The sequence below is a fragment of the Macrosteles quadrilineatus genome, unplaced genomic scaffold (assembly GCF_028750875.1).
Source record: "Macrosteles quadrilineatus isolate MER2022 unplaced genomic scaffold, UCM_ALF_1.0 Scaffold_7__1_contigs__length_78375512, whole genome shotgun sequence".
NCBI classification, from domain to species: domain Eukaryota; kingdom Metazoa; phylum Arthropoda; class Insecta; order Hemiptera; family Cicadellidae; genus Macrosteles; species Macrosteles quadrilineatus.
In genome coordinates, this window is record NW_026542600.1 from 74,502,465 (window position 1) to 74,516,427 (window position 13,963).

At 34.8% G+C, this 13,963-nt stretch overlaps 1 protein-coding gene across 1 annotated transcript in view; it reads left to right on the plus strand.

The window, feature by feature from the left end:
* The window catches only part of LOC128997934 (host cell factor 1-like), a 49,882-nt gene that overhangs the window by 17,388 nt on the left and 18,531 nt on the right, over positions 1-13,963 (plus strand). Inside the window, exons 5-10 of the mRNA XM_054423780.1 lie at positions 1,026-1,217; positions 2,558-2,703; positions 5,010-5,147; positions 7,129-7,393; positions 12,124-12,359; positions 13,607-13,906. Coding sequence (XP_054279755.1) covers positions 1,026-1,217; positions 2,558-2,703; positions 5,010-5,147; positions 7,129-7,393; positions 12,124-12,359; positions 13,607-13,906 — 1,277 coding nt within the window. The remainder of the gene's footprint in view (positions 1-1,025; positions 1,218-2,557; positions 2,704-5,009; positions 5,148-7,128; positions 7,394-12,123; positions 12,360-13,606; positions 13,907-13,963) is intronic.

Consider the following 13,963-nt stretch of genomic DNA (forward strand, 5'->3'; position numbering starts at 1 on the left):
ATTTACAATGATATCGTAAACATTTGAATGATTTTATTAGTATACCGCGCTATGCCTACTGACCACGCCGCGTAGCAGGGTAGCGACCTCCTTCAGTTGTGACGTAGCGCCTGAAGTGGTGGGGGAGCAGCTTTGCCTGTATTATTGCGGCCTTGGTTTGTCTAAACACTCACAACCAAGGATTATGAACACCTCACTATGCCCTAGTGGTAATAGTATATCGCTGCTTGGAGACTATGGATTGAAAACTAGTATTTAAGCTGACTTCATCAATTGCTAACAGAGGGCGCTAGTGAGACGCTAGCAAACAATTGTGTTGTTCAATGCCTAATACTAATTAGTCAACACTTTTGAAGTCTTAGTTAGTTAATCTCTTACTGTTTTGAAGATGTTTTTCAGTTGAACCACAACAGTGATCATGGATAGTGTTACTATCTTATCTAGCTACATCAAGGCTTAATTAAATTTAAATATTACATTGTACACAAGATGGGATTCGATTTTATAAGCCTTAGGTTTCAAATAACGCTATCATAACATTACGTCTTATAAGAAAACTTGGAAATTTACAATGAAAACTTCTATGTATTTTTTATTGACTTATAATTCTAAATGAGTCTAATAGTGAGAATAAAACAGTTACAACTCAACAACAGGTAATGTAATCAAAAGTTTAAAAAGGCTTACAAAATAGGAAATATTAGCCTAACACTAAAAGGGTTCAAATACATCATGTACTGTTTTTCCTGGTCCATTTTCTTCTTTTTTTCTCTCCTTTCCTACTTTAAATATTTTACAGTGGTGTTTGTTCTACTTCTTAGCTAAATTTGCCTATTTTTAGCCAATGCAGGTCCCTAATTATCATAAGTCATTTTCACCCCTCAGTAATGTTGTTTTCTGTTACTTTGGCTCCGTTGATGTGGTCTCCTTTTAGACTTTTACCTCCAAATCTGAAAGTGCTTATGTGAGTAAATAATCAGGGCTAGGAGATCAAGTATTCTTATTGAAATGCTCTTTTGTTACAGAGTCAATGTCATGGGTGAAACCTATTGTACATGGCAATGCACCACTGCCCAGATCTTTACACACCGCCACCATGATTGGCAGTCGTATGTTTGTGTTTGGAGGATGGGTGCCTTTGGTAATGGATGACGTAAAAGTTGCCACCAATGAAAAAGAATGGAAGTGCACAAATCAGTTGGCATGTCTTAACTTGGGTAAATTTTAGTTATATTTTTTATCTCTCATTTTAGGCTTATAAGCCTGGACTGTGAAGTCACTGGAAAACTAAGTTTATTGTTAAAAAAACTTTTAACTCTAATAGAGGTGTGCGAAGCAGCAAAGAATTTTCAATTCAAAACAACATTTTGATTCAAAAGATTTCCGATTCGATTCGATGCAACTCGATTTGGAGAAATACGGCATTTTTCTGTTCATACTTGTCATTGGAGTGGATTAACAATAATTAAAATTTACAACATTTGTGTAATGCAAATTTTTGTTGATGTGGTATTAGGTCTTATTTTCAATCATATTATAGAAGAATCTGTATTGCTGGAAATGTCAGTGAGCTTATTTACTTGCCTATTTCATAATTTTTATTTGCAGAATCATATTGATAAGCATGTTACCAATTTTATAATATTGATTTTACAAATAAAGATATATTTTGGTGTAAACAAATAAAAACATTTGTAAGGTTTATTTTTTTGTTATTTAAACGTTCAATTGGTTTACATTGATAAAATGATAGGATAGAATCAGACCTACAAAAATTCCAAATTTATCAGTCTAAAACATCAATCTCACAAGTTAAGTATTAAGTAACAGTTTTTCAGACTTGTGTTATTTTTAGAATGATTTTGGAGTTGCCTATCTAGTTTTAACATGTCTCACACTGCTTACATCAAGACAAAAAACAAAACCTCTCATCATTTGCAATGTCAACAAAAATAATATATAAACCAATTAAAGCAATATTTACATGCAAAGAATTAATGAAATAAGAACACCTTCGTAAAGGAAATACAACATCAACACTATCCTGTATTGCGGGTATTGCATTGACTTTCTGCAGGCGTTTTTTTGTACATGGATACTGACTCCCTCATGAATCAAATAGTTTTTGACCACCACTGAATCGAATCGGAATTTCGATGCATCGCACACCCTTAAATTCTAATATTAAAATAAAACCCCAGGAAATTTAAATTAAAGACTCAGATAAGTTCATTGGGCTGTTTTTGGGCAGCAGTTTGTCTCAAGACAAACATAAAAAAAATTGAAATGAAATAATCTCTGTTTCATTTGAAAATGTCTCAGTTATGTAATATTAGAAGTCCCAAAATGAATTCTTGTAATGTATTTCTTCAAAGTGGAACACAAAATAAATATTTTCCACAAAGCAGCTTTCAGGATAGCTAATAGACCTGTCCCTAGATACTCTCTGGACGACTTTTAAAAACATCTTAGTTTAAGCCTTAGTTTCAATTTAGACAAGGCGAATAATGTATAAATATGCTTGACTATTGACTATAACTTGGTTTTATTTTGGCAGATACAATGACCTGGGAGGAACTAGCTATGGAGACTGCCGAAGAAAACATTCCACGAGCCCGAGCCGGCCACTGCGCTGTTGGTGTGCATTGCCGTGTATACGTTTGGTCAGGAAGAGACGGCTACAGGAAAGCCTGGAATAACCAGGTTAGTCATGTGTGGCTTTTGGCGAGTACTTGAATATCGAGTAATTACTTAACTTCTCATAAATACAGTAGACTACAATTATCCACAATAATGAGTAGCTCAGTGATAGTGGATAATGCAAACCTAACCAAAAATGCCCAGGAAATAACCAACACTGACTTTGAAAGTTAAGCTTTAATACAGGTTTAGGTAATACCGTAAAACCTCTCCAACTCAACAATTTGTCGATCCAGACTGGAGTTTGGGGGTTGTCGATCAGTTATCCAGAAGATTAAATTTTTTTAATGGTTTTAATAAAGGAATACATCTAGGCCTAACAGATTAATTTGTACATATAAATTTATTACTTACCTACATATTGAGAAAACAATATTCTAAATAATCAAATAGGCCTATAAAAATTAAAACTTGAAAAGTCGAATACAGTAGTAAAACATAGCCAGCTACAGGCCTACAAAATAATACAAGTGCAGAAAGGCACGTTGCCCATATGAGCTGTGTCCATATTTTGTTAAATTAATAGTAGTTTACAGCAACTGGATAACACATTTTACAATATTTATGTAGAAATATGTGCATGATTTAGAAAGTCATTAAGCTGGAAAACTGTAATTTACAGCAGACTTTTCAGAGAAGTTACTTCGATGTAGTCATTCAGCTTAGTGAAAACATAATAGATGAATTAGCGTAAGCCTCGAAAGTAACCGTCGATTTCGACGGGTTTCACCTAGTTCTTTATAAAGTACAATTCGTACATAAGAACAGGTGTTTAGTAATAGTGATGTATTTTAAAATAAAATTAATTGTTAAAATAAACTCCATATTCAAAACTATCTGTGTCCATGTACAAGACTATTTGTTTCCATATCCAAAACTATCTGTGTCCCTGTACAAGACTAAAAATCTGATCTTAATTTTTTTTTTTTTAGACAAAACGTTCTTTATAAAGTACAATTCATACATAAGAATAGGTGATTCGTCATAGTGATGTATTTTAAAATAAAATTAATAGTTAAATAATTTAAATAAACTTTATATACAAGACTATCTGTGTCCATATACCATAAAATCAAATAAATTTTTATTAAATACACACAAATCGTACATGAATTCGTCGATAAAAAATTGAAAACGAAACATGTCTAACATAATGTTTTATGAAAATTATAAAATTGATGGTCATAAGATGTTTTTTTTTTTTGAATTTGTTAAGATTTTCCTCATTAATTCCGTGTCCATCTATACAAGACTATCTGTGTCCATACAGGGTGAATAAAAAGACAACCCCCTCCTCCCCATCTAATATTTTTCTAAGTAAATATACAGAGATAGAGATACGCTTTTGGTGGTTGTGCAAACTTAGCAGGAAGTTTTATTTTTATGATTTTGAAAATTTGTAGTTTCCCCCAAATATGAGGGATTCTGTATCCATAGCCTATATGTTATTGACGTTGACATATACTGTGACATTGCCTAGCCATATAATTTATAGACGTCAACTTATTCTGTGACATTGTCTAGCCGTATAAGCTATATTATTCCATATCTTCTTACATCAACCTTTAAACATTACCAATTTAATTTAATTTTAAACAGTATGATCTAAATTGGGTTTCTGTAAATATTAGGTTTTTTTTAAAACCCGTTTTTATAAAAGTAGCCTACGTATCTGGATCCGTAGCTGCATTCGTAACTGCCGAAATTGGTGATTTTGAGTTAGGAGTGGTTTCTAAGTAACGTTTGCCTACTCAACACAATTTACATACTGTCGTATCTCTATTTCTTACCATTCTTATGATATTGCATGTTTAAAAGTGTCGTAACTGCCAATTTTATAATGCAAAAAGAAACATACTGGCGTGTCTATACTACGCCACTATGCCCTAGCTTACTCTACTTACGTAAATTACTAGCTCCTTTTTGTTGTTGTTGGAGACATACTCTCGTATCTGCTTTAAAATTCTATAGAGAATAAGAAAAAAGATTTTATTTAGTTTTTGAAGCCTGTACTGTATTAGTTATGCTTTTAAGTATAATAGGTAAATATTTCATGACTGCAGGTGGCTTTTATACATAATTGAAGAGCAAAATGTAAGTTAATTTCTTTTACTTGCTCTCCTGAAAAGTTGCCATTTTGCAGTTACGACACTATCTCTTTAGACAAAGACCTGTATCAAGCCTTCAAATCAACATCTTTTTACATGCCACCAACCCCTTGAATGGATTGGCGTACATTGGTTAGCATATCTATAACATTACACACATCTGTGGAAATACAATTAACCGAAGACTTTTCCCTTATACAGGTCTGCTGCAAAGATCTATGGTATTTGGAGGTCGAGAAACCATATCAGACCGGCAGAGTGCAGCTTGTAAGAGCCTCTACAAATAGCTTGGAAGTACTCTGGACTGGAGTACCAACTGCAGAGCATTACATACTTCAGGTAATTGCTACTTCCAAGCAGTTGCACTTAATGTGATGTGAACAAAACAATGTTGTTGCAAACTTCAAATTTGCCACACGAAAAATACTTATTATTTACATGCTTTTAATTTTCTTAATAATATAATGAATACCTACTTCATTGTTAAACATAAACTTAAATTACGTTTATTTAAGACATTATACATGGAAAATAATTTGTGATGCATCAGTACCAAAATTGATTGATTTTTCGATACCAATACCTGAAAAGTTGATTCTTGATACCGATACCATTTTTGCCTAGTTTTACCAAATTATCTGAATGGATTAGTTATACCACACCAACCCCTTTCTTTATGTTCTTTTTATGTCTTTATTTAGTTTTTTTTTTGTTTATCACTCATTGTTACTAATAGGCAATCAAAAAAAAAATAACTACTAACATAAAACTAAATCTATGAACAAGCATGATGGGTAAAAAAGTTATTAAGTTAAATACTGTGCAACTAAACATTTACCAACCCTATAAGATCTATTTGGCTGACAGTGTTGCCAACAAGACAACACTTGTTACCAACTGTAAATGTTCAGCACAAAATATACCTAATTTGCACAAACTGCAGACTAAGCAAATTTCCAATTGCCTGATTGAATTTTCACTTAAATAATTCCTTAAATACGTCGGCGCCTATTGACTACAGTTTTCAGTCACCGCCTGCCAATGAACCTACAGTTGGACTAGCGGCACCCGTCTGGGTAGCTTGGCCGTCCCTAAGCACTGGGAAATCCATTCACCAAAATTAACGTCTCCCGCGGTCACGGAATCATCATCGTCGCCCGCGATCGCGGCAAAATCACGAACCTGTTTCATGGTCTTGTAGGCGTTATCTGGTCATTTTCTGCGGACATGCAGACATCATCATCGTCCTTCGCGGTCAACGCAAAATACCAAGTACGTTAATGGAAACATCATATTCAACTTCTGTGATCGTGGCAATTTCATTCACATTTTTTGGCAGTGTAGACATTATTATTATAGTCTTCCGCAGTTGCGGTAAAATTCTAATTTTTTCCTGCGGCCGTGTTGACACAGTCATCGACTCTCATGGTCATGGAAACGTCGTTGTTGTCTTCCACGATCACGGTAAAATCAAGATCATATCCGGCGGTCGTGTGGATATTATCGTCTTCTTCCGTGATCGGGACAAAATTCTGATCATCTGCCAAGGCCATGTATTCAGCATTATCGTCCGCCGCGGTCACAAAAACGTCATCGTTGTATTACGCAATCATAGCAATAGTGGTAATTTTCCAACCGCGCAATCTTCACAGAAGTGTTAGGTAGCAGTATCAGAATTGGCTTTTCACAATCGAATTGGTATCAAGAATCGGTATTGAGAATTTACACATCTCTAAAGTTGATTTAATGTGCATATGGCCCATTTCCTGTGGATTATTACTCTAATAAAATAATTAGCATAAATCTGTTTCGTTGTATTGACAACTGAAGACAAACTATATTTTATTTAGATGTTAAACATTAAGGTTGGTTTTCCTTGCTGCGGAATTTGGCCGACAAACACAGTTGCAGAATTGTGAATGTCGTGTGAGTCTTTTAGTGCCTGCGTTTTTGGCAAACACATATTCCTAGAATTGAAATATTCAACTGCGGTTTTATCTTTCAAAACTTAAGATAACTGAATTAAAATTAATGAACCTAAAAATAATGAACTAATTAAATTTGTTACCACAAAGTCACTGTCATGACTCAGAACAATTACAATTTATTAATTAGTCCAGGAGCTAGTATATGTTGTGGGTGGGGCGGGATGGACAGCTCTTGGCCTGCTGAACCTGTACCTGACCCTTGTGTTTTAAGTTGGTGCCTCAAACGCAGCCATATCCAGCAAACAAATTGAACAGCTAGGATAACCAGCCTTTCTTGATTTGTGACAGATCTCCTGAAAGCTAGTACTAATGTTAGTATAATTGTGTTGTAGATCCAGAAGTATGATATCCCACCAGCCACCCCCAGTCTACAGGCCAGCTCAACTCCTGCATTATCCCCTGTACCTCCAGTGCCCATGTTATCTCCTCCTCATGCTCCAGTTGAGACCCCCAGTCCATCCCCCGCTCCCACTGCTGTTCTCCCCGTTTCCCCCACTCCCCCTCGCAGGTCTATACTCCAGGTCAGTCCAGTTAAGGCTCAGCCTTCTCCGGCTCCTGAGTTGCCACGTTTGGTGGTGCCTCAACAAGCGACTAGTGGTGAGTAATTATGGGTTTTCTCATTTTTACAATTCAGGTTCACAAGTTTGAATTGAGTTTATAAAAATGTCAATTCAATAATTTAAGACCAGCAACCACAGAATGAAAATAGACTGGCTATGCCATAAGCCTTTACGGGAATTGAAGCCATGTCGGCCATCTTGGATAGGTGTAGAAACGTCAAGCGGGCTTAGAGAAGTGTAAAATGTTTAGTGCTCCCTTTTCATTTACACTGTTTTTTTATTACCTTAAAATGCTCAAAATGCTTTGAAACTTTACATACTTGCTATAGATTAGTATAGGATGCTAATGGTATGTCTATAATCAGAAAATTAAAATATAAATATTAAATAAAGTTCAAGTTGTTTTATACATTTTAATTGGTGACATCATAAAGTTTCATGGCGAGGAAGTTTTTTGTTTTTAAGGCAGGTGCGTTATGTAAGCGAGAGAAATGTTGCCTAAATACATTCTAACTAATTAAAAAAAAAACCCCTACCTATTGTAGTTTTGATAATACAACACGTATAACACAAGCTTCGTAATAGAATATATAGTTATGCCACAATAGCAAATACATCAAATTCACAAAACAAACATCAAACATTGTAACAACAACGAGCTTCATACAACCTCAAATATAATAATCAAAAACAATAATATCAATTACTCTTAATAATTTTGTATCCGTAAATAAACATTGTACCTTAAGTTAATTTCATCTCATGTCTAAGTCTAATGGTACCTCGAACAAATGTCTCGGTCACTTCAATTCACTCTCCCATAAAAGTAATTGCTTTTGTAAGGTAGTCTGATTTTCTGTCTGTAAAGTGTTTCATTGTGAATTTTTGTGTAGTGATGTATTCTGACTGTGAAGAATTTATTACAAATTACCTTGGTTAACAATAAAAAATTATTATCAATAGGATCCTGATCCAAAAAATGATCATTTGGAAACAGGTTAAGGCCAATGCATTGTTTTAAACCTGTTGAGACCTACTACAAGGGTGTCCACATTCTGGAAAGTCAGGGATAGTCATGGAAAGTCATGGAAAAAAATTCTGGTCATTGAAAGTCATGGAAATAGGCAAAAAGTCATGGAAAGTCATGGAAATCCCCAATGATGGATGGATTTCAGGGGTCCTTTCAATGATCCCTGACTATGTTATTTTATCCCATTTTATCCCAACAAAAGTCATTAAGGCTTCAAAAAGAGCAATTCTTAAGCCTCTACTGCATGTTATAAATGCTTCTATGATATCTGGAGTATTTCCCACAGAATTAAAAGTATTAAAAATTATTCCAATATTTAAAAAGGGTGACAAGAAGGATCCTGCCAACTACAGACCTATTTCAATCCTACCATCATTATCAAAGTTTTTTGAAAAGTGTATGTTGATGCAACTAACTGATTATTTTGAAAAAAAAATAGCTTATTAGATTCGGAACAGCATGGTTTTAGACAAAATAAATCAACTATTACAGCAGTCATAGCTTTTGTTGAACATATTGTGGATAAATTAGACAAAGGTGACCATACTGTTTCTGCATTTCTAGATCTGACTAAAGCGTTTGACAGTGTATCCCATTCTATTTTACTAGAAAAACTAACTTCTAATGGAATAATTGGCAAAGATTTAGCTTTATTAAAATCATACCTAATAGGTCGAAGGCAATATGTGGAAACTAAACACCTCAATGGCAATAAATTATTTAAAATAAAGTCAAAAACTAGATTAATTAAATATTCTGTTCCCCAGGGATCAGTCCTGGGACAATTCCTATTCCTTGTGTATTTAGGAAAGTTACCAGAATGTCTTTCAAACCTAACATTAAATAATAAATTTTGTATTTTTGCAGATGATATTAATCTAACGATAGCTAGTAGCAATAGAAGTAATGTTTTTGATCAATTATCCCTAGTAACAAACAAAGTTAACGAAAGACTAAGTAACTTAAACCTTTTAACTAATAAAAATAAAACAACAATAATTAAATTCTCTTGTAAAAATGGTAATTCAAGGAATGACACAGAACCAACAGACTGCCTTAATACTGTTGACCTTGCTGAAAAGTCAAAGTTCCTTGGTATTTTACTGGATAGAAAACTGTCTTGGTCAGATCATGTAAATGAGGTCTGTTCAAAAGTTAGTTCAGGAGTCTTTACTCTGAAGAGATTGTCCTCTTTTTGTGACATCAAAACATTACAATCAATGTATTTTTCAATGGTCCATACCCATATTGGTTATGGTCTTGAAGTATATGGAGCAACATCAAATTTTAACCTCAAAAAAATTTTACATCTTCAAAAAGATGCAATAAGATCAATGCTTAAATTGGATTTTGATGCACACTGTAAAAAACATTTTATTGGATTGGGTATCATGACAGTTTATAGCCTTTATATTTACAAGACTGTTCTTCATGTTAAACGTAATATTTCAACATTTACGAGAAACGTCGATAATCATAATTACAACACAAGAAACCGATATAATTTCCAAATTAATAAGCATAAAAAAGAAATATTTAAACAAAAACCATCATACATTGGAATACAATTTTTTAATCAATTGCCAATAAAAATCAAAAATGAAACAGATGACAACAGATTTAAAAACGCTCTAAAATTACATTTGACACAAAATGCTCTCTATAAATTCAAAGATTTCTGGGCTAAGCAATAACAGCATTGACTTAAAATGTTTTAGGCATATTGCTGTTTCACTGAACTATATTTTCGTTTTTTGTTTTCACTGAAGTATACTTTTGTTTTATACCTACTTGAGAGATGACTGTATTGTTTTGTTGTTTTGTTCTTGTGTATTGTATTTGTCTTTTATTTGTGTTCATATTTTATGTAACGATGAATTTGACACCATTCTTGTATATACAATATATACTTATGAATAAAGATGTTTTGAATTGAATTGAATTGAATTGATCTAGTCGGCCGTAACCCCGACTATTGTAGCATTTTTCTGAATTTTTCATAAATGTACTACAATTCAATTTATACAGTTGTCTTAGTTTATAGGTTTTGAGTTTGTATTTAGTTCATTGTTGTACCTGTTGTACGCCATTGTTATCTGTCAATACATATTTCAGTATTTTCTGTCTAGGCAGTATTATTCAAGTGTTTACGGTATATTATAATTTTCGAGTAAAGTTCGTGAGTCATGGAAATCAATGGTTAATGGCCATGGATAGTCATGGATAGTCATGGAAAGTCAGGGAAATTAATGACAAAATTTCTGTGGACACCCTGTAAAAACTACATTCTTAGTAATAATTTCTTAGTAATAACTGTGAGATGACTGACAGTAGCCGGAAGCTGTATAGTCCACTTGCGCTACCTGGAGTCACACGCGCTCCGTACTTGAGTGACTCATCACTGCGGTCGCCATGTTGGATGGTTGCGATGCGGTGCGACAGGCTTCACTCTACCGTTTGGCATGCCCGGTCCATTATAATTCTGTGGTCGCTGTTTAAGACAGCGACGGTCACATTGAATAATAATATGTTTACTGTCACAAAGCATACATATTTGTGCAAAACAAGTATTGGCACATCGTCATTTCTTATCACTATAAAAATATTCTCTATACCCTTCTCTAAGCTGATATTTGGTTATGTTAATATTAAAAGCAGTCACTAAACAATAAATTGGTACAAACAGGGTTGGTACCATCAGGGAAAACCTGGAAAAGTCTGGGAATTGTGGAAAAATTCTGGAATTTCTCCTGAAAGACTACCTTTTTACAGATATGATACATTTTGTTCTAAACATATTTTTGTGAGGGTGATGACTAATGGCAAACAGAGCGACATAAGCACAGATGCACATTTTCATATCGATAGTTAGTTATCGGTATGGGGGTGGAATCGATATGTATACAGTTGTAAACAAGTATTGTATTTGGGAGTGATTAAATAAGTATAATATATATATTTTTTATTTTTTCTAATATCTGATTAGTCGATATCGACTTACGGTATATCTGAAAAAGTATAATATCAGTTTGGAAAACCTGGAAAAGTTAGGGAATTTTATTTTCCCAATTTAGTACCAACCCTGAACAAACAATAAAATACAAAGTTTAAAAAGCAGTAAATATCACAATGCATGTAGTTGATTATGCTATTGATTAGAAATAGAACATTATTTAAGGGTCAACATCACATACAAAGTCGCTAATTTTGCTATAGACCATCTTATCAACAAGTACTTCACTTTCTCTGAACTGCATTTTACTCAAAGATGCCTTTTTCATTTCAAAAGGTTGTTTGTACAATTGTATACCAATGTAATAAATTCCTTTCTCTAGCTCAGTGGTTGTGTGGTGAGGGTAAACAAATTATAAAAAGTATTTAAACAATTCTAATTCACCCATAGACATTTTATGTAAGTTTAAAACGTTAAAGTTAGTCAGTAAAAAGTTTTCCTGATAATTTTAAGAGTTTACTTTTGATTTGTTGCGCATTATTCTGTGTTATTAACAGACCCTTATTGATACAATACAGTAATATCAGTGATACAAGCTTTTGCTCACTGCTATTTAGACAAAGTTTGACACATCAATGTTTAAACACAACCTCTCAGCAAGGTAGAAATCAGCATTTACATTTCTTAACACCATAAATTACACCTCTTGAACACATAGAACTTAAAGGTTATTCATTGCCAACGTCAAAAAATGTAGCAATCCTAAGCATAAATATTTTGACAGATAACACCAGCGTGTTGGGACTAGCAGACAGTGAAGGGGTGGCTGCAGTAGCAGCAGCTGCAGCTAGTATCCAGCCAGTCCCTACACCTACAACACCACCACAACCACAGCCTGTGGTGGCTACGGTGGCTCCTACAGCTAGTACTCCCACCACACCTGTGACACTCAGTCCGCAGAGCCCCATGACTGGAATACACGCGTTGGCTGCAGCGGCCTCTGCCACTCAGAAAATCAAGGTAACTCAAATAATAAAATAATCATGGACCGGTGGTATCAAGTATCATGTCAAGTGGTCTTTGACATCTTTTGTGTCTGAGGCATGTCGCACCTGAAACAAACCCATGTTACCAAATCAGAGCTTACACTGCTTGTGACACATGCCTGAGACATCATCTGTGTAACGGACATCAGGTTGTGAGTTCATTGCCCGGGACCTTGAATATGATACTTGTAGACTCGTCGGTGCCATTCTACATGTCTCATTGTATTAGAAAATTGTAATATTTGATTTACCTCGGATTAATATAATGGTTTTGAATGGGCCTAATACGAATTTTAAAGATATGAGCTTGAATGAAATTTAAGAATTTAATTAAAATATAAATATGTTTACAATATATTTACAAAGCTATTTGAACAAAACAGATCCCACTCTATTCTATAGTAGAACGATATTTAAGAATATTCTCAAGTTTAAATAAATCGATCTCTGTTAATTATTCAATTAAATTTAAGACTAAACTTCCCGCGAACGTTTTACTTAAATAGCATAATTGATTAACAGTGAATGGACGGTAGGCGCAATAAAAGCGTTAGCGAGTGAGGTCTAGTCATCCCAGGCGTCCTGGGTACAACAGCGGCGAATGTCGGTCACTTACTTGGCGTGAAAGAGAGTATAGAGTTTTGTGTCCTTCTGCCCAATTGCTCAAGCGACTCCCGACTGCCGACTCGGCGACCGTGGCGGTCGTGGCGCACACTCAGCGCTGTGACCAGGGGTCCCTGCGCAGGCGCGGGTAATTGATGAGCAGTCCGGTGGGGCGGTGTTAAACCACAAGATCAGCTGTTTCTGAACTTGTATCATCTGCTAATATGATATGTTTACATTATGGGACTTAGCTTCGGCGAATCGGCGAGGCAATTCTGCTAGTAAGGGTTTAGTTTGATTATAAATATTAACAAATTTTATAAACCCTTAAAATATTATACAAAAGCTCTGCCCTAGAAAAAGCTCTTAGTTTTAGCTTTTTCACGGCTGGATTGAAAGTATCATGTTTGCACACCTTTACTCAATTTGCTATCTATTAGATAAAAACTGAAATAAACTGTCACATACGATCATACTGTAAATTATGTTTGGTTCATTATGTAACCTCGTTTTGTTGTGTCAAGTGGATTGGATAAAACCTGTAGGCTATAAAATGTAGTTTATTTTGACAGTCTGTGTCCAAATTTATTATTTCAAACCGCTGTGTCATTCTATCAGATGACTCCGACACCTGCTACCTCTACTCAGCAGATTGGTACTCCGATGCGTATCGTACAGTCTCCACGTATGCTCAGTCAGCCGATACGCATAATTCAGCAACCTCGTGAGCTCACACCTATAACAGTGTCGGGAGGTCAACAAGTACGCATCCAGACACCTGGTGGGACCGTACTCAAGGCCGCTAACCCCCAGACTGGTAAACAACAACAGATTATTGTTCAGAAGCCCGGAGGAGTTCCAGGATCACCGCAGATCGTCACTTTGGTCAAAACCAGCCAAGGCATGACTGTTGCCACTGTGAGTAAAACTGCTTTACTATAACTAGTTTACTATTCTTTTTTAATCCACTCCATC